Source organism: Myodes glareolus, chromosome 5 (genome assembly GCF_982192425.1).
Source record: "Myodes glareolus chromosome 5, mMyoGla1.1, whole genome shotgun sequence".
Classification (NCBI taxonomy): domain Eukaryota; kingdom Metazoa; phylum Chordata; class Mammalia; order Rodentia; family Cricetidae; genus Myodes; species Myodes glareolus.
The window spans coordinates 89,531,720-89,548,044 of record NC_142030.1 but is presented as its reverse complement, the minus strand read 5'-3'; the positions used below and the strand labels follow the sequence as shown (position 1 = coordinate 89,548,044).

At 38.5% G+C, this 16,325-nt stretch overlaps 1 protein-coding gene across 1 annotated transcript in view; it reads left to right on the top strand.

Annotated features, from left to right (window-relative positions):
* The window catches only part of Kdm5b (lysine demethylase 5B), a 64,213-nt gene that overhangs the window by 35,132 nt on the left and 12,756 nt on the right, over nt 1–16,325 (top strand). The window contains exons 10-21 of the mRNA XM_048430819.3: nt 1,090–1,248; nt 2,827–3,008; nt 4,060–4,222; nt 5,830–5,949; nt 7,192–7,386; nt 10,250–10,431; nt 11,196–11,320; nt 11,792–11,942; nt 12,102–12,216; nt 12,748–13,103; nt 14,231–14,369; nt 15,772–15,951. Coding sequence (XP_048286776.3) covers nt 1,090–1,248; nt 2,827–3,008; nt 4,060–4,222; nt 5,830–5,949; nt 7,192–7,386; nt 10,250–10,431; nt 11,196–11,320; nt 11,792–11,942; nt 12,102–12,216; nt 12,748–13,103; nt 14,231–14,369; nt 15,772–15,951 — 2,067 coding nt within the window. The remainder of the gene's footprint in view (nt 1–1,089; nt 1,249–2,826; nt 3,009–4,059; nt 4,223–5,829; nt 5,950–7,191; nt 7,387–10,249; nt 10,432–11,195; nt 11,321–11,791; nt 11,943–12,101; nt 12,217–12,747; nt 13,104–14,230; nt 14,370–15,771; nt 15,952–16,325) is intronic.

Sequence of the window (16,325 nt, the reverse complement as noted above, 5' to 3'; positions counted from 1 at the left end):
TACATGTGGGTGCTGGGAATCAATCAAACCAGAATCCTCTGCGAGAGCAACAAGTACTCTTGATCACCAAAATTTCTCTCCAGCCTTATTTTTTAGTTCATGTTTGTTGTCTGTATTACTTTCAGCCAGGTTTAGTCAAACAATTTGTTTAAAAAAAGTTGGGTGTTAAATTTCTCAAAACAAGTTTATTTCAGATTATTAAAAAAAGAGAAGAACAAAAAACCAAAATAAGTCCTTTTCCTTTCTTTGAAGGCCTCTTTGTACATGTGGTTGGGTTCGTGATCATATAACATGAATTTTTTTTAATTTCATGTTTTTTGTTGGTTTGTTTATTTTTAAATAATTTAATTTGTATTTTATGTGTATTGGTGTTTTGCCTTTATGTTTGTCTGATCTTGTAGTTGTCAGCTGCCACATGGGTGCTCGGGCTTGAACCCCGGGTCTTCTGGAATAAAAGTCAGTGCTCTTAACTGCTGAGCCATCTCTCCAATCCCATGTTTTTTTGTTTGTGTTTACATTACAACAAAAGTTTCTTCTCCTGCCTCCCCTCCCATCTACCTACCCCCACTCCTGCTGTTTCTCTTTAAACATGGGCGAGTCTCCCATGAATATCATCTAGCCTAGTTGCAGTGCGACTAGGTCCTTCTATTAGGGCTGAATGAGGCAATCTGGTAGGAGAAATAGCACCCAAGGGCAGGCAACAGAGTCAGAGACAGCCCCTGCTCTTAGTGTTAGTGGTCTTACAATAAGACCCTGTTATACAACTCTTAACATATGAAGAAGGCCTAAGTTGTTCCTATGCAGGCTCCCTGGTATTTCGTTCAGTCTCTGTGAGCCCCTATGAGCCCAAATTAGTTGGTAACATGAATTCTTAATCAATACTTAGCAGTTCTTAATTATAAAATTTATTTTAGAAAACAGAGTTGCTGCCTGAATTACTCGAGTCACCTGTGGGAAATTATGGACAGATTTTTTTTTTTCCTTAGAGCGTGTTAACCTGTGGACCCCATCTCTTAGCCAGTCATTAACAATTTGTCATTGTCAATGAACGGAAAAATCATTCTTTGAATTTCCTCATGCTTCCTACAGATGGTTCCTACAGAGCTGGTGGAGAAGGAGTTTTGGCGACTGGTAAGCACTATTGAAGAAGATGTCACTGTGGAGTATGGAGCTGATATCGCTTCAAAGGAGTTCGGCAGTGGCTTTCCTGTACGAGATGGGAAAATCAAGGTTTCTCCTGAGGAAGAGGTAGGCTCTGACTGTAGGAACTTCAAGTGTGAGGTGTAGCTCTACATCTAAAGCACAATCGTGATCTAAAGGGCAGAATACTGGAGTGACGACATCCTCAGTGCAACAATTGAAAGTCCCTACGAGTGCCTTGGGAAGTGTATGTTGAAATTCGGTTTTGTCAGCTTGAAGTTTTTATAATTACTCTCAGCACAGTCTTAATTACTGGATTTTTAATATCTTCAAGAAAAATTAAGTCCTCAGAATCCTAGTCCTGAATGCTAGTGCTTCAGAATGGGGATGACGGAACATTATCACCTCCTTTCCGTCAGTGTCTAACCCTGAGTCCTTTAAAAAAACAACCTTACTTAACTTTAATGTTTAGAAGTTTCCATTGTAGTGGACTCCTATGGCCAAACTATTTTTATATCTATTCTATGGACAGTCAGATTTAAAATGTATGTATATGTGTAGTGTTCATTTTATATTTTACATACACATGGAGAAGTATATAATCATGTGTCCAGCTTGATTAGTCTTCACAGACTGAACGCTTGAACACATGGGTAACGAGGAAAACAGGATATACTAGCGTGATGTTCCTCCCTGCTTTTCATCTCCTCACTTCCCTCTTCCAGGACAGTCACTATTACACTATTCCAACACCTCGCTAACGAGGTAGATTAGTTTGTCTAGTTTTGAACTCATGTCTTCCTTCATGTTTTGAACTTCACGCTCAGTTCTCCTATATCCTAAAACAAAACAAGGGCAGTTGTGTGTGTTTGTCTATAAAATTCAAGTCCACTTATTTAAGGTCTAAACCAGATACCGTATAGAGTTAGAGGTCATCCTACTTTGACCTTAAGCCCTTCATTTTATTTTAAAGGAGTTCTATTGATGTTTTTGTTTGGTTTGATCTGACTTTTTGGGAGGGGGTTGTTTGTTTTTTGAGACTGGGTTTATGTGTGTGTGTGTGTGTGTGTGTGTGTGTGTGTGTGTGTGTATGTAAGTGAGACAGCCCTAACCCTGGTTGTCCTGGAACTAGCTCTGTAGACTATGATGGCCTCAAACTCACAGAGATCTGCCTGCCTCTGCCTCCTGAGTGCTGGGATTAAAGGCGTGTGCCACCATTGCCTGGCTTGTTTTGCTTTTTTTGAGATAACATTTCTCTGTGAAACAGACATGGCTGTTCTGGAACTCACTCTGTAAATCAGGCTGACTTCCAATTGATAGAGATCCACCTGCCTCTGCATTCTGAGTGTTGGGATTAAAGGTAGGGCTGTAGGAGCTCTTTAGACAACCTTTAGCAATGGAATTCTAGGGGCTGGAGAAATGACTCAGCAGTTTTAAGAGTGCTTGCTTCGCTTTTAGAGGACCTGGGCTGTTTCCTGCACCCAGGTCAAGTTGCTCACAATTGCCTATGTTTGTTTCTAGCTCAAGAGCATTTGTCCTTTTTTGTCCTCTTTTAGTAATTGCATGCATGTATACCACACCAATATAATAAATATAAGAAAATAAGAAAGGAAAAAATAAACATTTCTAAAGTGTTAGCATGGTACAAATATATCTTTATCCCCCTTTTTTTCTGGCTCATTTTAGGAGTATCTTGATAGTGGCTGGAATTTGAACAATATGCCAGTGATGGAGCAGTCTGTCCTTGCTCATATTACTGCTGATATATGTGGCATGAAACTCCCTTGGTTGTATGTGGGCATGTGCTTTTCTTCCTTCTGTTGGCACATTGAAGACCACTGGAGCTATTCAATCAACTACCTTCACTGGTGAGAAATTTTATATGGAGCCTATGAGTAGTATGTTAGCTGAATAGAAAATTTCCCTCTTTCAGGTATGAGTTGCCTGTGTCTGGAGGTAATGGATTCTTTTTCATTTAGCTTCTTTTAGATTAGGTTTACTATCAAGTTATATCAAGTTTAGGATGTTTCTAGGAATAGTAGTTTGTATCTGAATTCAGTAAAGTGTTCCTAACAGGTTAAAGCACCATGTAGCTTTTATTGGTACAGGAAATCTCACTCGGTAGTCTTGTTAACCCATATATTCCTTTGGGACTATCAGTTTCCTTTTGTTGTGCTAAAGTCTGAAATATAATACTTAGACTTCTGTAATCCCTGCAGACTTTTGAACTTTACTGTTTCAACTTTTCACCTAAAAGCCATTTTTCTCTACATCTGTTTCCATCTCCCCTATTTCTTATACTTCGAAGTACTAAAATATTTTAAAATCCATAGCCCACTCTCTTTGAGGATGTACCACAAGAGAGAGAGAGTGTTGGCATATGAATATGCAACGCGGTTCTGCTTTCCTAGGCGATTGCCCCAGATGTTACAGGAAGATGTTTATCAGACCTCACAGGGATGGCACAGATTAATTGGTTGACAATTTAAAGTGCTTTGAAGAATAAGGGCTGTTTAGAAATGCTAATTGCCTTATTTGTATTTGTTTTAAACCTTTTCCAGCAGAATGGGCAAGGGAAAAGGAAACTGGAAGGCTGCCATCCTTTCTCAGTTGATGAAGGAAGTTGTGGAAACCATGTATTCTTTAGCAGATGTGATTCTTTATATTAGAAACTCTAGATGTCTGCATTTTGTCAAGTGGGATCTGGGATGATGATGACCTCAGATGCAAAGTTTCCTATTTTGTACTTGAAGGGAAAATGCACTACCTACGATCCACTACTTTTCTAATGTTACGTCTTTGATTTGCACATTCGTTTATAGCTCACTCTTACAGAACAAGATTAGAAAAATGTGAATTGCTTAACTTTGTGTGTGTGTTGGTGTTACAAATCGATTGACTTTTATAATCTGTTTCTAGGGGTGAGCCAAAAACCTGGTATGGAGTTCCAGGATATGCTGCAGAGCAGCTAGAAAATGTAATGAAGAAACTAGCTCCAGAGCTCTTTGTGTCCCAGCCAGATCTCCTCCACCAGCTGGTGACCATCATGAACCCCAATACTCTGATGACTCATGAAGTGCCTGTATGTTCTGATTTAACCCTCCTGCTGCTCCACCTATTCCCTACTTTTCTATTACTTGTTTTCTTCTTTGCTTTTAAAAAAGTTAGTGTTTTTATAATATAACTTATTAATAGAAGGTGCTGTTTAATGCTGTATAGCACTAATCCAATGGCCCAGGTACTAAGACAACATAAATTTATTTGTTGTAGTTAATACGTAGATACTGAACAGACTTGCTTTGCAAATGAGCGCAGTACTTTTCAGTGTACAATTCAGCATAGTTTTAGGTTGTATAGCCATTACCACTAATGGTTTCTGTACTATAAATTTTGTTTATAGCTTCAGTCAACAAAAATGTAAAAATAGTTACTTACAAATACAAAATAATTTGTTAAGAAAATGGTTAGCTTCTGTTACAGTTACATCAAAACTCCAGTTTTAAAATTTTTTTAAAAATATCGATAAATTAGGTTTGTCTGTGTTTTGTTTGTATGAGTGTTTTTATGTGCTCCATGCACATGAGGAATCTTAAGGTCAGAAGAGATATCAGATCCCCTGAAACACGACTTACAGGTGGTTGTGAGCTGCTACGTGGGTGCTGGGAACTGAATCCCATCCAGTTTCCAGCTCTAGCTGTCTTGTTTCTACCTAAAAGAAGAATTTGGGTTGGAATTTTTTTTCAGTGGAATGCTTATCTAATAAGCTCAGGTCCTGGATTTAATTCCCAGCACTCCATAAAGAAGAGGGAACAATGAATCTTATTTAATCTCAATCTTATTTTTGAATGATTAGCCAAAGTGTCATACTTGGTAGGACTATATTGATGGTGGTGCTGGGAACTGAATTTAGGGTCTTGGGATACTAGATGTACACACTGTCCTGGTACCACTTCTCAGCCAGAATTGGCTGTTTTCTACTGCTAACCACCCTTTCTCCCGTTAAACACTGTGCGTGTATGTGTATGCCTGCATTTGGGTGTTGTTCCCCAGGGACCATCAGACATGATGTTTCAGGATTTTAATATGAGGCTCATTAAGTATGTATTCATTGACTATAATTTAGAAAATAATGATTGAATGTATGAAACACCCATCATGTCTTCATTTTTAGTATTTTTCTTGTTGGATTTTTCTCATTTGTCAAAATTGGAATAAAATATAGGAACTGGATTCAGGGCCTAGGATAATAAATGGATTAGTTATTCTTTCTGGTCTGGAACCTGCTATGCAGTCCAGACTAACCTCAGTTCACAAGCATCTACTTTTCTTGACTTCACTCTTGCTGAACCTTGGGACGTCCCTGATTGTATTTGTAAAGGATGATGCATCTTCTCTCTTAGATGGGGCCTTACTTGGTGTTAGGCCTATCTTCTGTTCAGACTAACTAGTGCTGTTATTGTGGTATACACTCTAGCTTGTGGCAGAAGTTAGGTGATTGTACCACAGTAACTTTTTTCTCCTCAGTTTTAATTGATAGAAGGTATATATGTATAAATGTATGTTTGTCCTGTCCTGTCCTGTCCTGTCCTATTTGTCTGGTGAGTCATCTAATAGTTCATGTCTAAATTGTCTTTGAGAATGTTACTGTCAGACCTTAAAAAAAAAATCTCTCATTCTTGTCTTCTGTAGGTTTATCGAACAAATCAATGTGCTGGGGAGTTTGTGATCACATTTCCAAGAGCCTATCACAGTGGTTTCAACCAAGGTTTTAATTTTGCCGAGGCTGTTAACTTCTGCACTGTTGATTGGGTACGTATTGCAGATTTGAGCTTTCTCAAATGTACAGTTTTCCTGTGGAAATGGCATATAATGTTTTGAAAATTGTCGTGTATACTTGCTGCTCATCTGGGTACTATTCAAGTTCTTTTCCAGTCTGCAATGAGATAAGGTACTTTGTAACACCTTATATGGCATTCAGACATGTATCACATTGCTTATTTTAGTTGACATTACATTTCTTTTGTAGCAAGACCCCTTTCTCTCTTGTGTGTTTTTGTTTTTTTGTTTTCTCTCTTGTGTGTGTGTTTGTTTTTCCACACATACACATGCACAGGCATGTACTTGAACCAGTAGAGGCCAGAGAAGGCATTATGTTTACAGATGGTTGTTACATGGTTGCTAGGAACTGAACTTTTTAAAAGTTGTACAGGTTTTAAATCAACTTTTTGTGGATGGAGCAATGGTTTTGTTTTGTTTTCCAGTGTTGCCAAGCCTAACCCTGAACTCTTTGTTGCAAACCATTCTCCTACCTCAGGTTCTAGGGAACTTTTTAACTTGTAGCAGGACTCTTTCTGAAGAGCAGTCTAAGGACTTAACAAGGCTGAAGTTTGTTAGAGATTACAGACTAGTAACAAATAGTAGAATTGGCCTAATTATCCACAATGCAAAAGTTCAATGACATATTTATTTCAGTTCATCACAGAGTTGAAATTTTATGTGATAAAATTTAGTGACTTGTAGCTTTCTGTTGTTTTGAGACAAGGTCTCTTAAAAATCTTATATATAGTTGAGGATGGCCTAGAAGTACAGATCTTCCTGCTTCTAGCCTACAAGAGCTGGAATTTAGGCATGTGCCGCCATCTAGTGCTTCTCTTGAAAAACAGCATTAGTTCTTTCCTTATTTTCCACCATACAGTTTTTGAGTATTAATTGTCCACTGGAGTAAAGGAAGCTTTGGAGTTCGGCACAGTTGTTTTAGGAAATGTACAAATATTTCCCATTAGACTCCGTATTACTCACATTAACTCATTGTCAGTACATTGTCATTTTTTCTTAACCAGTTTTCAACTTAGTTATCCAATGTGCCATATCTTTAGAGCACAAAAATAATAGGCCCAGGACTTTGGAAATCTGAGTCTGGTTAGGGTTAATAAGGGGTAGGTGTTTTAACCTAGATTGCATTGTTTGGTAATATGATATAGTAAGTCAAAAGTTTTTGGAAATTAAAAAAAAAAAGGTGACTATGTCCAATTTCCTCTGCTTGTGACACAGCTACCATTGGGCCGCCAGTGTGTGGAACATTACCGCTTGCTACACCGTTATTGTGTCTTTTCCCACGATGAGATGATATGCAAAATGGCTTCCAAAGCTGATGTACTAGATGTTGTAGTTGCATCGACTGTTCAGAAAGACATGGCCATTATGATTGAGGATGAAAAAGCTTTAAGGGAAACTGTGCGTAAATTGGTAAGGTTTTTGGAAATCCAGTTCCATGTCTCTGACTTACTAAAGTTCTTGTACTTTACTATGGTTTTAAGAAGCTTTTCCTTGCCTTTCTAATTGACATGTAGTAATATTTTGTTTTAATTTGTATTGACTGTTTTATCGTGTGCTTATTTTATCCCTTGTATCATTTGTGTAAAGTACCTTCAAATGGTTTGTCTGATTAATTATAAAATTATATTATTACAATAGCGCTGCTCCCTTGTCTCTGTCTGTGTTTGTGTCTGCCTCTCTCTGTTTATCGCTCCCTTTCTTTCCTATACTAGTGTCTTCTGTATCCTGGGATGGCCTTCAACTTGGTATGTGGGCCTTGATCTTCCTGCTTCCACTTTTCAAGTGCTAAATTACAAGCTTGTCTCTTTTTTATTATATTTTATTATGTGTCCTTAAGATATTTTGTATAATTCAAAGCCAAAGTCGCAAGGATTTTCTCTAGAATCTCATACTTTTTAATTTTCATGGCCTCTGGACCATTTTATTTAATTTTTGTTTTTATAAAATACAGGTCTAAAGTGTTTTAGGTTTTTGTTTATTTTTGCATATGGATGTCCAGTTGTCTCTTCACAGTGTCTTAGTTTTTATTTTCTCTGTTGAATTGCCTTGGTACCTTGGCTTTAAACCTATTAATCTAACCTATTTCTAATACTAAATGGTTTTACTACTGTAATTTTCTTTTATGATTTAAATTTTATTTTTATTACCAGCATATGTGTATATGTCTGTGTGTGTGAAGTTTTGTGCATGTGAGGTCAGTACCCACACAGGTCAAAACAGGATGTCCAATAGCTTGGAACTGAAGTTGTTACAGGCAGTTGTGAGCTCAGTAACATGGGTACTGGGCCCTTCATAAGATTCATACAGTTAACATAGAGCTGTCTTTCTAGCCCTCTAATTTTCTAAAACCTTTGAAATAAGTAATAACTGGTGTGAGTCTTCCAAGACAAGGTCACATAGAGCCCAGTCTGGCCTTAACTCTCTATGTAGTCAAGAATGACTTTGAACTTCTTTCTGATTATCCTGACTCTATATCCCCAGTATTGGAGTTATAGGTATGTTTTATTCAATGCTGAAATCAACCTCAGGGCTTGGAGCATATAAGGCAAGCATTCTACCAAGTGAGCTACAATCCTTACCTCTTTGTTCATTTGCATTTTCCTGTTAAAGTTTTGATTTAGTAGATTTCAAAAAATAGATTCTTTTGAATCAGCTACATACACAATCATTTTCTTTTATATGTCACCATGGTTAGAATACTGAAATGTTCTCTATTGGGAGCCTATTATGAACCAATAGGCTATCTACTGTCCCCAGATAATTTATAGTTGGAGAAAGCAATGCCTAGTGATTATCGATGTCTACATCAGTAATGGTAGCTAATGATTACCTGCAGAAGAACTGGCTAAGACCAAAATTCCAGCCTGATGTGGAATAGGAACCACCTCAAGCTAAAGAGCTGATAACTGTTGATAGTTACTTGGGGAGGGAGAGTGATTTTTCTTAGGCGATGTACCTGTGGGAGGTTGTCTATTCTCCAGTGAGTGACCCCATACCCGTGTACCTATGGGCAGCACTTAATTGGACTTACTGAGTTACTAAATACAAACAAACAAAAAAATGGAGATAAAACTGGGAAAAGGATGTTTGGGAGAGCGTTGTAGTAGGGGGTGGATGTAATTAAGATACATAGGTAGAAAATTCTTAAAAATATTACATAAAAAATAATGGTAGCTAATTTCTGCAACTTTGTGAACTAATCTTTTTCCCCAGTTGTGAAATTTATAAACTACATGATTTTCAGTCTCATCTAAAATACAGAGTTGGTCTTTAGTATCCTTTAATCTCAACTCTCCAGACCAAGGACTTCCTTTTCAATAATTATGATTAAAATGACAAATGTATCCCTTAGTGTCTCATACTTTGTCTTTGTTGACTTAGCAGTAATTGTCAGGAATAGTTACAATGTTAAAGTAAAACAAAGAGTCTAATGAGTTAACCAGAATTGTCATTTAAGGTTGAGTTTGGATGTAGATGAGAAAAGACAGTAGAAGTTTGGTTTCAAGGGGCAAAAGATACCTCTTAGAAGGGCCTTTTAGAAGTCAGATGGAATGCACTACAGTTAAATGTTTACTTTGGGACTTTAAAATGTTTTCTCAATGGGATTTTATCTCCTGAACTACACATTTTCTAACTTACTCAATGATTTGTTCAGGTAACTTTCTGTCTATTCCTACTACAACCATCTTGGTTTGTAGTATTAATTTTTTTAAACCTTTTTTTTTAGTTTTAAAGTGTGTGGTTGGGTCAGAAGAGGGCATCAGACCTCCTGCAGAGCCAGAGCTGCAGGCCTTGTGAGCCAGGAACTCTGTCCTCTGCAGAAACCATGTGTGTCATCTCTCCAGCTTCTCTGTTGAGGGAGATGCTAGGGATCAAATCCAGGGCTTTGTGCATTGTAGGCAAATGCTCTATGAGTTGCATCGCCGTCACCAGCTTCTTTTTATATTTTCTGTGATAGAAAGCATATGTCTTTCTTTTACTCTTCTCTATGTTCAAACTTCAGTAAAGTATGTTTGGAGTAAGATGGGCTGCTAACCTCAACAGTATTAATTCAGCATCACTTTTGGTTAGACATGGGGCCTTACCTTACCCAAGGAGGGATTCCCGCTGGACAAGTGGATTAACATGCTAGGCTATTGTTATTTTGTAATCCATATAGTTTTAAATCATGCTTATGGATTTTACTAAGGCTTTAAAAAATTCTGCACATGCTTGTCTTGGTCTTTTAGATTGTATTATTCTTCCAAAGCCTCTAATAAAGATTTAATTTTAGGGAGTAATTGACTCAGAAAGAATGGATTTTGAACTGTTGCCAGATGATGAGCGGCAGTGTTTACAATGCAAGACAACATGCTTCATGTCTGCCATCTCCTGCTCTTGTAAACCTGGCCTGCTTGTTTGCTTACATCATGTAAAACAATTGTGTTCCTGCCCCCCTTATAAGTATAACCTGCGGTAAGTAGGAAGGATAAGTTTTTGTTTTTGTTTTTTTCCTTTGGGAAAGCATGGAATTGTTTATTTCTCTCTTTGTGTGTACATGTGCATACGTGTATATTGGTGCATGTGTGTGTGTGTGAGAGAGAGATAACATGTGCTTGTGGAGTCAGAGAACAGCTTCAGGTGTTGTCTCTGGCCTTCCACCTTGTTTAAGGTAAGTTTTCTCGGTTCTTGGCTATACGCCAATCTGTTTGACCCATTAGCTTCCAGGGAGTCTCCTGTCTGTATCTGTTTCATGTAACTGTATCAACACTGGTTTTACATGGTACCTTAGTCTGTGAAGTGACCATGGCCATGGCAACTCTTTAGTTCATTATCCTCATGACAGGTGACCCAAGGCAGACATGGTAATTTAGAGTTCTATATCCAAATCCAGAGGGAGCAGGAAGAGAGAGTACTGGGCCTGGCCTGAACATTTGATACCCCAAAGCCCAGCCCCAGTGACACATTTCTTCCAACTCCTAATACCTGTCAAGTAATGCCACTCCTTAATGATCAAGCATCAAATATATGGGCTTATGAGGGGTGAATTCCTAGTTAAACCCCCACACATGGGTTTTGGGTATTGTTTTCGTGGAAAGTGCTTTATCCATTGAGCCATCTTCCTAGCCTGCACCTAGTCTATACTCAATGGCATCTCTAATTTAGATCTTTGAGTGTTGAGGCTAGAACACCTTTCTCCACAGTCACCTGTGTCAAAGCTGTTTGTGCTCTGTGTCCAGGTATAGATACACTCTGGATGACCTCTATCCGATGATGAATGCATTAAAGCTTCGAGCAGAGTCTTACAATGAATGGTCCTTAAATGTGAATGAAGCTTTGGAAGCAAAGATCAATAAGAAGAAAAGTATGTCATGCTTTTATTTAAATGTGATTTTTACTAGCAAAGCGGAGTTGGATTTTGTTGTGCCAGCTTTCAGTTATGGACAAAACAGACGACTGAAAACAGCCTAATTCATCCGTAGCTCTGATGCCTGAACAAGGTTCCAGATCTTTGGCAGAGGTTTTTGACTTTTTGAGACACGGTTTGTCTAACAATTCTAGCTGTCCTGGAACTCACTCTGTAGACCAGGCTGTCCTTGAACTCACGGAAATGCGACTGCCTCGTCCAGGTGCTGGGATTAAAGGCATGTGGCACCACCACCTGCCCATGGGACAGATTTTAAACGAAGAGTGGACAAAGCAGTTTGCTTCATCAGATAAATGTTGTCTAAAATATAATTATAATGTTACGTTTATGGACGAACCTTCTCCACTATGTTTTGTAATTAATTATAAACCTGATGATCAAAGAAAGATGACGTGTTCTTTATTTTAGGTCTGGTCAGCTTCAAAGCTTTAATTGAAGAATCAGAAATGAAGAAGTTCCCAGACAACGATCTTCTGCGTCACCTGCGCTTAGTCACACAGGATGCGGAAAAGTGTGCCTCTGTTGCCCAGCAGTTGCTTAATGGCAAAAGACAGACAAGGTATATACTTTTGATTATTTGAGATGTTAATCTATGGCATCTGAACCTAGAAACCTGTTACAATTTTTCCATTTCATCCTAGATGTCTGTGCTATTGGGACCTGTGAATAATGAACATGTGTTTTTATAGCTTCCTTGGGCCCTTATCTTGTTTTATAGGTACCGATCTGGTGGAGGAAAGTCTCAAAATCAGTTGACAGTGAATGAACTCCGACAATTTGTGACTCAGTTGTATGCTCTTCCCTGTGTCCTTAGTCAAACACCATTGCTAAAGGTAACATTGTAAAGATGTGTGTGAGTATTTTGGGGTAAATACCATATTGTATATACTCTATTGGCATTATCAAGTTGCCCTCTTCGTTCGTTAATTTGCATAGAGCATGATAACCCACACTTCTAATTTCAGCACTTAGATCCTGAGGCGGGAGAACTGCCATCAGCAGTCTGGGCTCCATAATAAGTCCAAGGGGGCTGGAGAGATGATGTTTGACTGCTTTTGAGCGCTTGCTATACAACTATGAGAACCAGAGGTTGGATTCCAGCCTCCATGTAACAAATTAGGCATCCTGCACATGCCTCGAACCCCAGTTCCAAGAGAGCCCCGAAACAGGATTATTGCCAAGACTGACTGATGTGTGTGTTGCCTCATTCACTCAAATTATTACTGACATAGTGTGGCTTGGTGAAGAGGCCTGCACTGGTTGTGAACTTCAGGTTTTAAGTTTTTTGAAAAAAGTACTGAAAGCCGATTTTGATGGGATGCCTTGTACTAACTATTTGGCGCTGCTTGCTTGCTTGCTTTTAGGATCTCTTGAATCGGGTAGAAGATTTCCAACAACATAGCCAGAAACTGCTCTCTGAGGAAATGCCTAGTGCTGCTGAGCTACAGGACTTACTAGACGTCAGCTTTGAATTCGATGTTGAACTTCCACAACTCGCTGAGATTCGTATTCGCTTAGAACAGGCCCGTTGGCTAGAAGAGGTGCAACAGGCTTGCCTAGACTCCAGTTCCCTTTCTTTGGATGATATGAGACGACTCATAGACTTAGGGGTGGGGCTGGCTCCATATGCAGCAGTGGAGAAAGCTATGGCCCACCTGCAAGAGCTGCTTACAGTTTCAGAGCACTGGGACGACAAAGCCAAAAGTCTTCTTAGAGCAAGGTAAAACAAAGCACTTCTCTCTCTTGGGAAGTTTGGATGAGAGATGAACTTTAAAACAGAACAGAAGCCAGCACACTGTCCAACATAGCTGTCCTTGTAAATACTTGGACCAAAAGCTTATCTGTTTGGGCCTGCTTTGAAATATGGGTAAAGAAAATTAGCCAGGGTTAGCGGTGGCACACCTTTAATCCTAGCACTCAGGAGTCAGAGACAGGAGGGTCTCTGAATTCAAGGCCAGCCTGGTACGCAGATTTACTATATACTCTCTAATAATACTGTCTTTGGGAAAAGAAAAACTTTACAAATATAGAACTATTCAAACTTACAGTTAATAAATAAAATCCAGAGTCATGAAAGACAAATGTTTGAGAGTTTTATTCTGTTCAGTGATAATGCAGAGTGTTTTCAGTAGAAATAACTTTATTTTTGCTCTTGCTGGGTAAGTCAGGATGTTTAATCTGTATAGTTGAGGTGTGTTAGCTAGAGGTGAAAATGTAGTTATTCCCTAGTCTTGCTTTCTATATAGCAAGCAAATCTTTAGTGGGCAGCATAAGCATTAAAACATCTAGGTTACATACAGATGATGCATCACTTAAAATAGTGGTCATTGAGCAAAGGATGTAAATTTTTTTGTATTGTGCTTTGTGTTAATGTTGTAGAGATTTTCTTAGTTCATCTGATTCTTGGCATCTAGCTTAACACAGGATAAATTACTAATTGTGTATTAATTTATACAGTAGAGCTTTGTTATCATAAAATCAGGAATAGGTAGAAATAAAATGTGATTTTGGAATCTGGGACTGGGGAGATGGTTCAGCTGTTCACCTGCTTTGTCATCTCACACAAGCTTCAACTACCTGACACTCAGCTCCAGGGCTTCTGATGTCCTCTGCAGGCACTCTGTCCTGCACACATTTACACACACGCATAAAATAAAATGATGACAATCTTACTTGCTCTTCAATTTTAATCATTTCAAAAGAGTTTACTTGATATGTAGTGATCAGTACCCTTAATAAAGATTATTTTTTAAACCATGATGAATTTGTTTAGAAATTTTTTTCCTAGTCTTTTTGGAAACTGTTAAGAAAAATGCAGTTCTGATTCTTTGTGTTTTGCTTTTATAGACCACGGCATTCTTTGAGTAGCCTTGCTACAGCAGTAAAGGAGATTGAGGAGATCCCTGCCTATCTGCCCAATGGTGCAGTCTTGAAAGATTCAGTGCAGAGAGCCAGAGACTGGCTTCAAGATGTAGATGCATTACAGGTTGGTTAAAAATAAGAAGGAAGAAAAATGTCCTCAATATAAATGCAATTAGCTGCTTTTTTTTCCCCCCTACCTACCTGGACAGAAGTAGGAAAGAAGCTTTTCAAGTACTGGTTTTCAGCAGCCCTTGTTTCCTTCAGTGTTTTGACAGCAGAGGAGATAAGTGGGTGGATGTGGAGCAGGTTACAGCCCTCTGGTAACTGAACTGTTGGCTTACAAGTGTTAACTCTCTCAGCCTGGGCTCTGAGACCCTTGACCCTGAAAATGTGACAGCTCTCAAGCATGTAATTACGATACCTACATGTTTTTTAGATTATTTTGCCTACATGTTTTTTAGATTATTTCTTATTTATTTTTTGTATGTTTGATTGTTTTGCCTGTATGTATATCTATGCACCATATGTATGCCTGAGGAGTTCAGAAGAAGGTGTTGAATCCCCTAGAACCTACAGGTTATAGGTGACTGTAAAATGGCTTCACTGTAGGTGCTGAGAATCAAACCTAGGTCCTCAGAAAGAACAGCCAGTGCTGTTGGCCTCTTTCCAGTCCAGTCCAGTACTTTAAAACATCCTTCATTCCTTGACAGTTTCCCTAAATTCCTTTTCCTACTCCTTGGATAGCCTCCAGTGGGTCCCTCTCCCCTTTTTATGGTCTCCCCTTTTCTTAGCCCATGCACCTATCCTTGACATAGGAGTCAGAATCTCTGGGATGGGGACAAGGAAACTGTGTATAAATAAATTTCCCAGATGATTTTTTTGTTTTGCTTTTGAAGACAGGGATTCTCTGTAATAGCTTTGACTGTCCTAGAACTTTGTAGACCAGGTTGACCTTGAACTCAAAGAGATCCTCTTGCCTCTGCCTCCTGAGTGCTGGGATTAAAGGCCTGTGCCACCACCATAATGACCGGATGATTCTTTTGTGTGCCAAAGTTTTAAGAAGCATTGAACTCTCTAACTTTCTAATTATTTTCTGAATGATTTATTCAGAAAATGAATTATTTTAGTAATTCAGTACTGACAAGTGAATTGGGGTAAAATACTATTTATCTTTTTTAAAATGCGAGTCAAAAATCTTAAATTTGTTCAAATTTTTTTCTGTTGAAGTAAAGTTCTTTGCTACTGTTCATAAGGACCAATGTGGTACATGAATTTATCAATGAGTGTAAATGGAAATTTATGTGTGGGTAAGAATAACCAGGCAAAATGAATAATTATCTCACATTAATTTTTTTATCCATTGGAGCCTAGCATTAACTAAATTTGTGGGCTGTTTGTTAAATGAAAAACAAATGTTACTTCCCCCCCCCCCCCCCCACTTGGTGATTTTATATGTTGAAGTCATGGGTCATTGTTCTTGTTCTTTTTCTATTTTGCATAGAAATATTTTTTTCTTAATTTATTAGGCAGGAGGACGTGTGCCAGTGTTAGAAACACTCATCGAACTTGTTGCAAGAGGCCGATCTATCCCAGTACATCTGAATTCTTTACCAAGATTGGAATTACTAGTAGCTGAGGTTCAGGCTTGGAAAGAATGTGCTTCTAAAACATTCCTGACTGAGAATTCTCCATATTCTTTGTTAGAGGTAAGTTTGCAACCATCTCTAGTTTGAATGCTGTCTATAGCATGCAAAAGTGACCTCATTTGTAGGCGGAATTTTATATCCTACCCGGCCCCGCAGCCATTTGGTACCAAATAAATACACATAGGCTCACATTAAGTACAAATTGTTTGGCCTCTTAACTCAGACTTATTATTAACTAGTTCTTACTACTTAAATTAACTCATAATTCTTGTCTATGTTTAACCACCTGTCTTGGTACCTTTTCTCAGTGAGGCATTTCATCTTGCTTCCTTTGTGACTGACTGGTGACTACAGACTGAGTCCTTCATCCCAGTATTCTCCTAGTCTGGTCACCCCACCTATACTTCCTGCCTGGCTACTGGCCAATCAGTGTT